At 38.4% G+C, this 14,945-nt stretch overlaps 1 protein-coding gene across 1 annotated transcript in view; it reads right to left on the reverse strand.

Moving 5' to 3' along the window:
• nlk2 (nemo-like kinase, type 2) overlaps positions 1 to 14,945 on the reverse strand; it is a 170,203-nt gene that overhangs the window by 47,555 nt on the left and 107,703 nt on the right. Inside the window, exons 4-5 of the mRNA XM_048557087.2 lie at positions 10,638 to 10,744; positions 6,411 to 6,496 (exon numbers count right to left, since the gene is read on the reverse strand). Coding sequence (XP_048413044.2) covers positions 6,411 to 6,496; positions 10,638 to 10,744 — 193 coding nt within the window. The remainder of the gene's footprint in view (positions 1 to 6,410; positions 6,497 to 10,637; positions 10,745 to 14,945) is intronic.

Raw genomic sequence — 14,945 nt, forward strand, 5'->3', positions numbered from 1 at the left:
GCAACAATGCAATTCTTTCTTAATGCTGATGGTTTGCCATTTACTGCAGGTCATGCTGTACTGATAGTTTATACTTATCCACTCCAACCCTAGTTAGATCTGTTACTGTTGCAGTATTGCTTCACTTGAATCACTCGTTCAATTTGTTTCTGTACTAAACATTTTACATATTTGTAACACTGATTTAGTATGATCATTTAAATCAATGATCTAAATATCAAATCTCTCTCGTCAGGTTACATCATTCATTGTTATTTCAACTTCTGCTCTCTACATGCCTAATTCAATGTGAATATCTCCTTTAGCATTGCTTAAAGATAAGAATGTCTTGCAAATAACTTTATCAAGACAACTCATTTACACTTAGTAGAAAAATTTCTATTTAAATTCAAAAATTCCTTTTGTATTATGTGTTGTGCACTTAAACAATGCATTACTAGTGTATTGCACAAATAGCTAAGGCCCAATATCATTTCCGTATGAAACAAGCTTGCTGTACAACTGAATCCAAGTATGCAGATGTATTCAATCTTTTATAGTCATACATTCCCTTTTCTTTATAATACTGCATTTTTATTTCACATTTGAAATCACAAAACAAACTTTTTGAAAGTAACATTGGAACAGTGTTTCTAAGCAATACAAGTTAAGGAATTGGGAAGTGTAAAATTAGGATGACAGTGGTGGGAAGTGGTAATCATTGCATGACCATTTTACACTGGCAGTTCCTTTGTAAACATGACAAAAAGAATTTAGTGCTAAAACAGAGACGCGTGACCCAGCACAAATACAGTTTATATAGGCAGAAGTAGGCACAGGTAAGGTTTTTAAAGAGCATTAAATATAGCAGATGAAAATCTTTGGAGGTTTACAAAAGTGGATAGTGAGAGTGCATTATATTTGGTATGTTCCAAAGCCATAAATTATATACTCTACAAACAAGTGCTCCATAAATACATACATCCTGAAGAAAATGTATTTAGAGCGGAAGCTAGTGGCAAATATGAATAACATCAAGACCAAATCAATGTTGAGACACTGTTGTGATTTGGTCCTATTTTGATTATACATTTGAGCCATCATCTATATCAGGATATTCAATACCATTCCTTAATGCGATAGGTGGGATATGCTCTTTTATCCCATAAAATGCAAAATACTGGATTATGCAGGATGGTGGTGATGAGTGGGGGTTGGGGGTGGGACTGGGACTGACAAGGAAGCAAGGGAAACAAGTTGAGTATTGTGAAATAAAGCAAACCAAATGAACAGAGGACAAGGTTGGAAAATAATTTAGTTTTCATCACTTCCGAGAAGGCTCTAGTGTTATTTCAGCAATGATTTGGTGTCACAACTGAGTGTGGAAAAAGCTTGCTTTCTAGCTTCATCAATTTTGTATCTAACACTATACTTCAGCACCCAACCGGACAGATCAGAAAGAACTGCAGCATGAACTTCAAGTAGATCAGTGTACACTTTCAGTATCTTGTTACAAGCGTTTTATTAAATCCTGCAAATACTCAGGCAGCATCTGTGGAAAAGAGAAAAACAGTTTCAGATCTGTGACCTTTCATCAAAGCCAAGGAAATTTAGAAAAGAAATAAGTTTTGAGCAAGAGAAAAAGCAGGTAAAGGAGAATAAAAGGTTTTTGATATGGAGTGCAGGAGGAATTAAATGACAAAAGGTTTCATGGTACAAAAGCTAAAAGGGAACGATAGCAGAAGTGAGGAAACTAAGAACTACAACGGCATAGTAACACTCAAAACACTTCTAACCTTCCTCCATTATCTTGAAAAGGACATCCACTGTAATGTTCTCTTTCCACAGATGCCATTTGATCTGCCAAGTATTTCCAGGATTTTATTTAAGATTTCCATCATCCACAGTATTTTGTTTTTGCTTTGTCAGACTGACTGAATCTCCATTATGGATGAAAGCAAAGGTCAAACCCAAGTTCAAAAGAAATGTACACAATCTGAAAAAGGACTAGCTGTGTAGATATGATGCAAAGCTGCATACCCTCAAAGCAGAAAAGAATAGCTCACTGCCACATCTATGACTGCTTACGTCCATTATTACAATTCCACCAATCCCAACTCACGTAAATGAACTGGAAGAAATTGCTGTGAATATATAAAAAATGCAATCTGAGATCTATTTTGCATTAAACATATGTTGAATTTCCAGTAACAGCTGTACAAATGTTTAGTTTATGTAAAGCAGGCATTTCTCCATTAAAATAAGACTAATTTCATTGTACGTACAATTAATGTTATTTGGCGATTTCAAACTCCAAAACCGACTAATTATGAATGGGGCTGATCTCTTAGTAGGGGTAAACAACTACACGAGATCCAATTGAAAGGTACTATGTGGAAAGGAGATTTTTACATGACAATTGACATTGATAATTATCTCAGTTTAATCAGATTTGGTAGTCACTTACTCTAAAGTAATTGAACCAATTTAAAAAAGCTTATAATTGCTTTGTACATTTGACCAGATAACAACAGTCAAGTTGTTAAACGGGTAATTTCTTGGATTTGTTTAGATTGCCACCCTACCTATGCTTTGGAAGAAAAATTGCTTGGAGTTGTCACAGAACTCTTCTGGCTCAGAAGGCAACAGTTCAGCCCATCACATCGACACTGGCTCTGAGTATTATGCCTTATTCCAAATCTCCTACCTTTTACTGTGCAGCATTCAAGTTATTTGAATAGAAACAATCTAATGCCCATATGAGTGCAGCTGAACCAGTCTCCATCACAATGGCAGGCACTGCATTCCTACTTTATCCATTCATTTTTATGAAAAGGTTTTGCACATTGCATTCGCTTCTTTTACACGTTACTGAATCTGTATCCTCTCATTCTTGATGCTTTGGCTCTGGGTCAAATCTCCTTTTGGATTTTTCCTTTCCAAGGAGGCTTCCCAACTTCTCCAAACGATCTTTGCAACTGTAATTTACTACATATGAAACCAACATTACAAAGCTCTTTTGAACACTCTAATGTGTTCACATTTTTTAGTGTGGTGGTCAACTGTACACAGTACTCCATCTGAGGTCCAACTAGCACCTTGTTCAAGTTCAACATTACTTCCTTGCTCTATCCCTGAATTAATAAAATCAAGCGTACTGTAATGTTTATCAATCATACTCTCCACCTTTCTGGTCATCTTTAATTATGTACGTATATACACCTAATACTCTTATGCTCTGCACCTCCTTTAGAACTGCACCCCTCAATTTATATTCTTTCCATCCTCTTCCTACCAAAATGAATCACCTCATTTTCCTGCATAGAACTTCATCTGCTACTTATCTGCCCACTCCAACTTACGTTCTTTTGAAGTTTTACCCTGTCCTCCTCCTCGGTTTACAATGCTTCCTAGTTTTGTATCATCTGCAAACTTTGAAACTGTCCCCTGTACACCAACATCAAGACTAACAACATATCAGGAAGTGAGGGGTTGACTCCAGGGAACTCCACTCAACTTGTCTGGAATCTGAAAATATTAGTTATTCTGTATCATTGTTAATGTGCATTGTATCCTGTAAACTACAACTTTGTTCACAAGATTGTCATATGACAGTGGATTAAATGTCTTTTGAAAGTCCATGTACTTCACCTCAACAGCATGCCCTCATCAACTCTCATCTCTAACTAAACTTGCCAATAAAAGTTAGTCAAAGAAAATTTTCTCTTTATGTAATCCATGCTGGCTCTTCCAAACCAATCCACATTTTTCCAAGTGACTATTAATTCAATCCCAAACTTTTCAACCAACTCCCCCACCATTGAAGTTAGACTGACTTGTAGTTACTGGGCTCATTCTTTCAACTGTTTTTGAAAGAGGGCAGAATATTTACAATTCTCCAGTTCTTTAGCATCTTGCCCAAGACAATGATTATGGCCGGTTCCTCCACAAGTTCCATTCTCACTTCTTTCAATATCCTTGGATGCATACAACCGTACAGCATGGAAACAGACCCTCGGTCCTTGTCAAAACATCCTAATCTGACCTAACCCCATAAAACAGCATTTGGCCCACATCCCTCTAAACTCTTGCTATTCATGTACCCATCCAAATGCCTTTTATATGTTGTAGTTGTACAAGCCTCCAACACTTACAATGGCAGCTTCTCCTTATGGTCCTGGTGCCCTGACAATTTATCCAATACCACCACCGTATAAATTTTGAACCCTTCTCATGACAGAGTTTCCTCTTGTCACCTTGGCAAAAACAAATACAGAGTATTAACTGAGCGAATCAGCCATAGGCCTATTTCCATATGTAAATCCTCTTTTTGGTGTCTAATCAGCCCTATCATTATGTACTGCCCATAGAAGACTAAAGAAATTCTCCGATTCGGTGGCTGCCAATTTCCACCCCCCCCCCCCCCCCGCCATAATCCTTCTTTGTTTCTCATTTGTTTTTGACCACTTCTGAACTTCTGTGCTCAGCCTTGTTTTCAAGTGGATTTTTTAGCCGACACCCATCATAAACACACTTTTGTTCTGGCTTATCTTAATTTCTTTACTTTTCATCCAGGATCACTGGATTTATTTGCCCAAAGTAAGTTTTTTGAAGGTAGTCCATTGTTCAGCTACAGTTCTATTTGCCAAGCTTTGGCTCCAAATATTCGGCCCAACTCTATTTTTGCCTGATTAAAGATAGCTGTCCCCCGGTTGACTATTCTTACTTTGAATTACCAACTGTTCTATTTGATAGTCATCTCAAACCTTTATATATAATGATCAGTCTCCTAGGTATTTATCCATTGATATTTAATCTACATGGTCTATTTCATTCCTAGAACCAGGTCCAACAGTGCCTCTTTTTGCTTTCTCCAAAGAAAGTGCCGGACTTGCTCAGTTTCTCTGGGATTCTCTGGTTTGTTTCATATTTCCAGGCACCAGCAGTATTTATTCAAGTGCCTCCTTTCTTGTTGGACTAGGTAGATACTGTAGAAAGTTCCCCTGAACTCAATTTAGAATGCTTCTCTTCTTTACACTATTACCATCCCAGACTATTTCTGGGAATTAAAATGTATTAGAACTACAAGCATTTACACCTAATTTCCATGCAGTTTTGCTTTGCTCCATTTTAAAAAAAAATTGTTTACGTACAATTGACATCTTATAATTTGCGTCACTAACTGATCAACAACGTATGTTCGGCTTGATCAGAGTGGAGGCTTTGATCAATGTTGTCAGATGTATGTTTAAAATCTATGCTGCCACATGTAAACATTCAAGTTAAGCTCCAGTTAATGCAAGTGTAACTTACAGCATGAAATTGTATAAACAGTCAGTTCATTACCCATTCTTATCTCCATGTTGGAAAACATTGACAAAATAAAAAAGCATATGTATCATAGCTTTTTGCCTCCTTTGGAAAATAGGTACCCCTTCCAATTTTCTCTCCTCCCTTAGGCATGGTACTAAGCACCTTCAAGAATAAAACAAAAGATTATTCGCTCGAGCCTTAGCATGCATAGGGAATGGCCCTATGGGACATTAGCATACATTGATTACTGAACGGTAGCAACAAGATAGGCCCAAAATTGACCTCTCTAACCAAAGCAGGCCAGAGCAACTGATGTAGGTTCATACAGAGAAAGAATGGCCGTCAAATTTGAAGCCCAAAGCGGATCTCCTTGGTTCAGCTAAATCTATTGATCTATCCGGGAACTTGTGCCAAGAGCTTTTCCAAATCAAACCAACAATTATTTTTGGTCAATTCAGAAGTCTGTAACTGAAATAAATGCCATTGAGGCTAACGTCCGAATTTGTGCATACAGTGCATTTTACTATGGAAATGAATTGCAAAGTTGTGTACTGATCCACAAAATCTGGGATAATTAAGGTCGTACCATTCTTTTGTAAAACAAAAATATTGCATTAAGTGAGATAACAAGGTATAGAGCTGGACAAACACAGCAGGCCAAGCAGCATCAGAGGAGCAGGAAGGCTGATGTTTCAGGCCTAGACCCTTCTCCATTTCTGAAGAAGGGTCTAGGCCTGAAACATCAGCCTTCCTGCTCGGCCTGCTGTGTTCTTCCAGCTCTACACCTTGTTACCTCAGATTCTTCAGCATCTGCAGTTCCTACTATGTCTATCGCATTAAGTGGTGCTTACAATGATTTCTTATAACAGCCATAAAATATTCTGGTTTTGGTTCATGTACCAAACATGCTGTAACATTTTTTCCAGTAAGTTGTTCCTTGCTTGATTTTATTGAAAATTGCATCAGCAATTCTACACAAAGTAGCAATTTTGGTATATACAGAAAAGGAACATACACTTCACCATATGAATCAAATGGAACACTTACTTTAATTAGCTCATTAGCTCCTACTGGAACACAGTTTTAGTTAATACTGTAGTAATGTAGACTAAACTAACCTTCAGGACACAGTTGCTGTTCACAAGAAGATTCCCTGGTTTAATATCTCTGTGTAAAATGCCAGCTGAATGCAGATACTTCAACCCTAAGATTAAAAGTAGTTAAATAATTAAAACTATGCAAGTATTTAAAATCGCACATCTGTCAAACTATATTCCCAAGAAAAAATTTTTTAGTGTCTTAAGGTTTCAAAAGGAACTAAATAAACATAAGTTCCTTTCTTTCGCGAGGGCATACATTAAAAAAGTGCAAGGTTAGTCAGTATTTAGAAGAAAGGTTAACACCAAGTGGATTCTGAGATATGATCTGCTTATTCTTCCAGTTGCCTGTGCCCTCCTGTGGTTTCCCACCATGATGTTTCACTCCAGGTTTTCTGGACTTTGGTTCTTTCAAAAATTTCATAACTTGGTCTCAAAATATTATACTATCACATATACATTACAATTTAATTCTTTAAGATAGTTCCTGCATAGTGTGCATGCACTGGTATCAGTGAATGCAGCCTTCTACCAATTTTAGTGCAAAAGCTAGGTTCGCATTCCAGTACTTCATTGTCAAAGGCAAGTCTTTCAGATGAGATGTTAAACTGAAGCTCTATCCACCATCTTGGGACAAGCTTGAAGTGCACCAAGGGTTACTTCTAGTTTCCTGCCCAACATTTATTGCATTATTTTTTGATGTTGATCATCTGGTCTTTAGCACAATATTGTTTGTAGTAGTGTGGAGTGAACAGACTGACAACTTTTGTTTTATTAAATTGCTGACTGCACCTCAAAAATGCTTGGCTGAGAAGTGCCAAAGTGCCTTAGGACATCCTCAGGTCATGAAAGGAACTACATAAATGCAAAATTTTCTTTCTCCAAAGTGATAAACACCTTGATTAATGTTAGCTTTTCTAAAACAAGATCATGAAGCTGTTCAACGTGGAGCCCAAGGTCAATCTGTAGTGTTAGACAACTACATTAGCTGAAAAAAAAAATGAAGATTTTTTTTAGCATCAATATGAACTTCCATATTTGATGCAGCATGGCAAGACAGTCTAGATTTGATTAAGTTAGATTTAGACATGTAATGCTTGACCACAAACACTAGTTTGTCCTTACATTCTAAGTATTATTGTTTCACTATACTAAATCTAGCAATTTGCAACTTACCCATTGATGGTGGAATCCAAGTTCAAGCCATCATCTCATCCTTATAGACTCTGGCAAACTTCAGCTCTTGGCAAGTTTCAACTCATCCATAACCCCATAATCGATAGTTCATCTTGAAGTCACATCAGCATTATCCTATCCTTTTTAATCTCTATTATCTCAAAATGACAAATGGCTCAACCTAAATGTTTTCATCCTTCCTTTCAAACTGCTCCTCGGCATAAAGTTGTTTTGCTGTGGCAATCAACTCGTATCCAAACATCTGTGTTTTGTATTGCCATGCCTTTTGCATTTATTTTTACATAATTGTAAAATTCCATTTACAAATGGAATTTCAAGGTACTTGAGGGGAGCATTTTTAAATGAAGAATGACACCAAGCCACAAAAGGATATATTAGGCCAGAATGACAGAAGTCTAGTCAAAGAGGAGTAACTAAGTGATGTCTTGAAGGAGTAAACCAAGGGAGAGAGGTGGAAAGATGTAGGGATGGTATCCCAGGCCTTGGCGGCATAAGTAATTAAAAGCAAAGCAATGATGGAGTAATTATAGGGAATAATAGGGAATGCAAGGGAATCAGAATTAGTGCATAAATGTTTGAGAGAGGCAGGGCTGGACATGGATTGGCATGGACGAGTTGGATCAAAGTGCTTATGACTTGAAAACTCTATCCATAACATGTTGCTTGAGCACAGCCAAATGTGAGTCAGCAAGTTTGTTGAGATCAGAATAAGAGACACTTGCTGAATGTTCATATAGTCAAGTTTAGAATAACAATTAATGAGAGCTTCAGCAACGTTGTTTAAAACAGGCAAAATTAGGCAACGCTATGGAGGTGGAAATCAGCTAACTTTTGTGATGGCGTAAATGGTCAGAATTCCATCTAGGATCAAAATGCAACATCAAGGCAATGAACGGGCTAAATATCAGATAACAAGGTGTACAGCTGGATGAACACAGCAGGCCAAGCAGCATCAGCCGAGCAGGAAGGCTGACGTGTTGGGCCTAGACCCTTCTTCAGAAATGAACCCGTTCTGAAGGAGAGTCTAGGCCCGAAACATCAGCTTTCCTGCTCCTCTGATGCTGCTTGGCCTGCTGTGTTCATCCAGCTCTACACCTAGTTATCTCAGATTCTTCAGCATCTGCATTTCCTACCATCTCTAGGGCTAAATCTCAGTTTGTCTACGTGACAACTGAACTAGGAAGTGGGAGGTTGGAATGTGGTCTGAAAATAACATCTTCAGTCTTTCCAATATATAACTGGAGGAAGTTTATGCCCAACCAATACTGGATGCCACAATCTGATAACAACAGTTCAATTAAAGGGTGGTAGAAAGGTAGAGCCACGTGTCATCCAGACACATGAAAACTATTCCTTGCCTTTGGGTGATGTCATTGAGGGGCAGCATGCAGATAAGGATGGGCCAAGGAGAAACATTTGTGGAAAACCAGAGGTAGCAGTATGGGAACAAGAGAAGCTACTGCAAGCAATTCTTTTTATGATTAGAAAAGAAAAGAACAGAGCAGAACATGAGAACATAAGAAGAGTCCCAACCACTTGCATACCAGATGTGGTAGTGGAGGAGGATAATGCAGTCAAATATCAAGGCCTACATGCTGGTCAAGGAGGACATGAGAAAAATATTATCTGTGTTAGTTACATGGGATGTTACTTGTCACTTTGGCAGAGTTGTTTCAGTACCTTGGCAGGATAGAAACCTGATTGGAGGGATTCCAACATGGAGTTCCAAGAAAGACAGAAATGGATTTGGGAAGTGACCTATGCAGCAACTACATAAGAGTTCACCATTGCCAGTCCTTCCAACCTTCACAAGGTCCTTTAAAATCTTACTTTAACTACAACCCATGTCGACCTGCACCTTTTTCCCCCCCTTTCCTCTTTTGTTTAGGATCTATTTTTTTCCTCTAACAGAAGGCTGCAATGTCTTCCTGCTGAAGTCTTTTGCAAACAGCTTATATGACTAGTATGGGATAGGTCTAGGTCTAGGCCCGAAACATCAGCTTTTCTGCTCCTAAGATGCTGCTTGGCCTGTGTTCATCCAGCTCTACACCTTGTAATCTTACATGACTAGTATGCATCGCCTTTGGTTGGAAAAACTACCAGATGATCTCAAGTGTGATTATCACAAACAATTTAACACCTGTAAATTTAAGAATCCAGTGGGTGGAAACATTAACAATTCCAACGCTGCAAAAATGCACTTGTGCAAATTACTCCTACATACAGGATTCAAAGTATGTAGAACAATATACACAAACCAAGAGATGCTCTTGATGGCATTCTCTTAATAGAACTGTGTTAAAGGGAGAAACCAGACAGGAATTTATTTCTTCCCTTCACTCTCTAATACTCTGTTTGGACTTCCTGGACTGCATTCCTCTACCAGACAAGTATCATGATGTTTGGTCTTTGTCAACATCACTAAAGCTGCAATAACACTCCATCATAAAATAATACTCCATCATAAAATAACACAGAATATAGCAACATGTCCTGTACCTCAACGATGGAGACATGCATTGATTCACCATGCCAGAGATTTTCTAATTATTCTAGCACTTGAAATACTAAAAGTTAAAATCCACTTGTATACCGCATCCAATAACCCCATGATGTTCTAGAATGATTAGATGAAAAGTGACAATATTTCAGAAGTAATGTGCGATTACACAACACCCAATTTGCACACAGGAAGATACTATAAAGGAACATAAAATATTAGTGCTATTGATAAACTAATATGGGCCACAACACTATGCAGAACTCTGCTGCTTTTCATTAGAAGTACCATTCACACCTAAAGAATTGACAGATTATTCTACCTAAAAAGACTAACAGTGCAGTAGTCAGTCAGTTGTCAGCTGAGATATTTGCCTAGATTGTGTTCAAATGCAAGTTGTGTCTTGAACCCCAAAACTCTTCAGTCAGTAAGGTTAACACTGACCTACAATTGATTTAGTTCTACATGGCTTGTTACGTATGTAATATTAACGTTTTACATTGAGGATAAATCCTGATATAAATTTTACATAGCACTGAATGTTTACCCACCTCTCAAAATCTGGTACAGGAAAACTTTGACATGATCTGAACTCAATGGTTGTGGAGACACGATGATCTTGTGAAGATCACTTTGCATTAGCTCTGTGACAACATAGCTGAGGAAGGGAAAAAAGTCAAGGAGAAAACACTAGTTGCATATATCAATTCCTAATCATTGTAGCTGCAATTTGGACACTTTAGTTACTGTTTCCAGCGATGAAAGTTTAGCAGGCCAAGTTGGAATAAAGACATCATACAACTTTTGACAACTTCAGAATATTCCAATGTGCTTTGCAGCAATAAAGTACAAAATGAAGCACGATGTTATGATAGAATTTAACTGAAAGCAGACTGACTTAAAAAATAGTCAATATTGATAAATATTTGCATCAAAATACGTAGAAATAAAGCTATTAAATGGGCAGCAAAAACATAGTTGCTGGAAAAGCTCAGCAGGTCTGGCAGCATCTGTGAAGGGAAAAACAGAGTTAACGTTTCAGGTCTAGTGACCCTTCCTCAGAAGGGAAGGGACACTGGACCAGAAACGTTTACTCTTGTTTCATTCGCAGATGCTGCCAGACCTGCTGAGCTTTTCCATGTAACCTTTTGTTCCTGATTTACAACATCCGCAGTTCTTTATTAAATGGGCAAACTTCCTTTAGTTATATCAATAATCCCACTGATTAGAAATCTTGCTTAACTGCAACACGGGTTCAGGTAACTTTCTAATAATTCTCTGAAAACAGAATTTAGATAGAAGCTTTAATATTTAATTGTATTTTAATAGGACTTTAAAAAAATGAACTGAGAGTCCTTACAAAGGTTCAAAAGGCAAATGCACCCCTGATGTTCCAAAGAGCTTACAGACATTCCAAGTTTGATTTTCGATCTCTGACAAGATCTCCTTTCAGCCAAGTTAATTTTTAAAAAATCAACTAACAAACTGGGGGCTCTAACAGGAAGGTATGCATGTGGATGTCAGCTGTGATGGAAACGAGTTTGTCATCTTTTATGGTCAAAAACTTTAACATTCATTTTTAGGCTGGCAAAGGATAAAGACAGAAGTCCAGCAAAAAAAATTCTCTCATGAAGTCTTAAACTCTTAAAAAGAAACAATTAAAACATATCCCAGGGTAACTCGGATTGATAAAGCAAACTAAAATAATAAGAAATAATTAAATCAGAGTCTCAGTTGGGAGAATCTTCAATGGAATCCAGATTTCTTAGGATCCTCTGAATTGAAAAATACAACAGAAATGGTAGACTTTTCCCAAACTTGTGTTTATAGAAATACTTTTATTTGTAAACAGCTCATTTTCTTTCCCCTGCAAATCACTAATGGCAAAAAAAACAATATTTTAAGCAGATCTGTAGAATTCATAAGGTGGCATTACTCAACAGGATCAAACTCTAATGGATGACAACAACAAACATTATCTGTGCCAAAGACAGAAGATCAACCAGATTTTATTGATTTGGAGATAGTAGGAACTGCAGATGCTGGAGAATCTGAGATAACAAGATGTAGAGCTGGATAAACACAGCAGGCCAAGCAGCATCACAGCAGGAAAGCTGACGTTTCAGGCCTAGACCCTTCCTCACCATGTTGCCCTGAATTAATTTAACTGATCTTTCCCAGTTCTTTGCAGCTCACTGTCATCTTATTACTCGCATATTTGCAATTTTGAGAATTTAGGCTTCATTACATTTCAATAATCTACAAATTGAGCCAAACAATGTTAGCATGGACATTAAACATGCTTTTCTCACTTAGGCAACTGTGCCTTATCTGAAACGTTACATACTCATTTACACATCCAAAAAAACTAGCTTCACTTCTCCTGCTGACTGTTCTTTTACTTCACAAATTTAGGCTTAAACTGAATTTGGCCCAAAACGTCAGCTTTCCTGCTCCTCTGACGCTGCTTGACCTGTGGTGTTCATCCAGCTCTACACATTATCTCAGATTTTATTTATTTTTGCTTTAAATGGAAAGCTGCTGAGAAAAGAGGAAATGCTTTTGAAACAAGTGTACATAATCAACAAGCTAATGTGTGACAATTTCAAACAAGCTCACATGCAATGAAGCAATGTCCAAATTAAGAATGTGAAATTTTGTTTAAAACAGTCAACTTCAGGCTAAAAGAAAACCATGTTCAATGCTACAAATAATTCAAAACAAACTAGTTCACAATTTGTACTGCAAGGAGGCAGCCACGTGCCCAAGGTTCATTTAAATTGTGTAAACACGCGCACACACACAGTTTATAATATCCGAAATGAAGCTTCATTTATATATATGTTTTAGATGCTAACTTCAAAATGGAGGCCATTTGTTTTTACTTCTTGAATGAAGCAACTGGCAGAATAGTAAATCTCAATGCCGTTGTGGAGTGTGTCATTAGCCAGTCCAGGTTTTAAGTTATAGTTAAAATCCATGAAAAAGCAGTGTAAATTGTTATAAAACACCACAAAAACAAACATCAGTGAAAAACTGTAAAGCCAATTATTAGTTCTAAAGCTACTTACATTCATAAGCCACTTTTATAATTCTGGATAATCTGATTTTACTGTCAATGCTACTGGACTATTTTTGCAACAAATACATGGCCATATATTTAAATCTTCCAAACAAAGTTCATAACGACAGCTTTTGAAAAATGGCCCAGCAACTAGAATAGTAAGTAGCCAATGTTTACTGTAAAAGCCAGTTTATTCTGCATGATATGCCTTTTCCAGTCCACAGCTCCCTGAAGTTATCCACACAGCCTCATATACGCATTATCACAGAGTAAAGCTTATTTAGTACCTTTCATGCTGCTGTACAACTTTGTGGGAACATTGGTTGTGACATTCCAAATGCATAACTTGATTATGAAGCAAACTTGTAAGCATTGCAGTCCAGTTGAACAAATTCACAAACTGATCTATGAATTTATCAGCAAAAACTGAAGTTGCTGGAAAAGCTCAGCATGTCTGGCAGCATCTGTGAAGAGAAATCACAGTTAATGTTTCGAGCCTGGCAATCCTTCCTCAAAACTGATACTAACTAGGAAAATGTGATCAGAGATAATGGGGATTCTGCAGCATCTGCAGTTCAAGATAACAAAGTGTTAAGCTAGGGGAGTGGGGGGGGGGGGGGGGGGGGTTGTTGAAACGGGCAGGGCCCTGGGATGTTAGGGTGGCTGTTACAGGCCAGATAGAGATGCTTGGCAAAACGGTCACATAGTCCATGTTTGATCTTACTGATGTAAAAAGACCATGTTGGGAGCACTGGATGCAATAGACTAGGTTGGACGAGAGAGATAATGGGAACTGCAGATGCTGCAGAATCCAAGATAATAAAGTGTGAAGCTGGATGAACACAGCAGGCCAAGCAGCACAAAAGCTGACATTTCGGGCCTAGACCTGAAACGTCAGCGTTTGTGCTCCCGAGATGCTGCTTAGCCTGTGTTCATCCAGCTTCACACTATTATCCAGGGTGGACGAGATGCAGGAGAAGCTCTTTCTCTTGTGGAAGGGCTGTTTAGGGCCTTGAATGGAGGTGAGGGAGGTGGTTTGTGGGCAGGTGTTGCATCTTTTAAAGTTACAGGGGAAGGTATTGGGTGGCGGGTGGGGAGTGTGGCATGAAGGACAATTGGAGCCCTATTTTTTAATTTTTGGGGAGGTGGATGTGGGGGGAGGGGGGGGGGGGGGGCGGAGAAGAGAAAAAAAGAATGGGGAGAACCAGAAGGGTCACCGGACCCAAAAATGTTGTTAACTGTTTTTCCCTTCACAGATGCTGCTAGACCTGATGTGCTGAGCTTTTCCACCAACTCTGTTTTTGTTCCTGACTCTCAGCATCCACAGTTTTCGGTTTATAAGAGCACTTGGAGTTGGGCACATGTCAGACAAGGCTGGTGTGGCAGACTCCATTCCCTGAAGGTTCTTTGTAATGCAGATGAGTTATTAAATGTTGGTACGCAAGCTGTCGCCAGAAACAGAGGTCAAGAAAGGGGAGGGAGGCATTTGAGCCAGACGAAGTGAGTTTGAGGCCATCACAAAAAGTTGTTGGTGAAGTCTATCAACTGCTCCAGTTCAGCCTGGGTGCAGGATGCAGCACTGCTGCAGTCATCGATGTTACAGCTGAAAAGTTGGGGAACAGCACCGGTGAATGTACTGAAGAGGGACTGTTCAACATAACCGACAAACAGGCAGGCATAGCCAGGGCCCATGGCAAACCCCTGTATTTGGAGAAAGTGGAAAGAATTGAAGGGAAAGTTATTGAGGGTGAGAACTAGTTCGGTGAGGTGAAGGTGGTACCAAATGGGACTGCTG

This window comes from Stegostoma tigrinum, chromosome 27, assembly GCF_030684315.1.
Source record: "Stegostoma tigrinum isolate sSteTig4 chromosome 27, sSteTig4.hap1, whole genome shotgun sequence".
Classification (NCBI taxonomy): domain Eukaryota; kingdom Metazoa; phylum Chordata; class Chondrichthyes; order Orectolobiformes; family Stegostomatidae; genus Stegostoma; species Stegostoma tigrinum.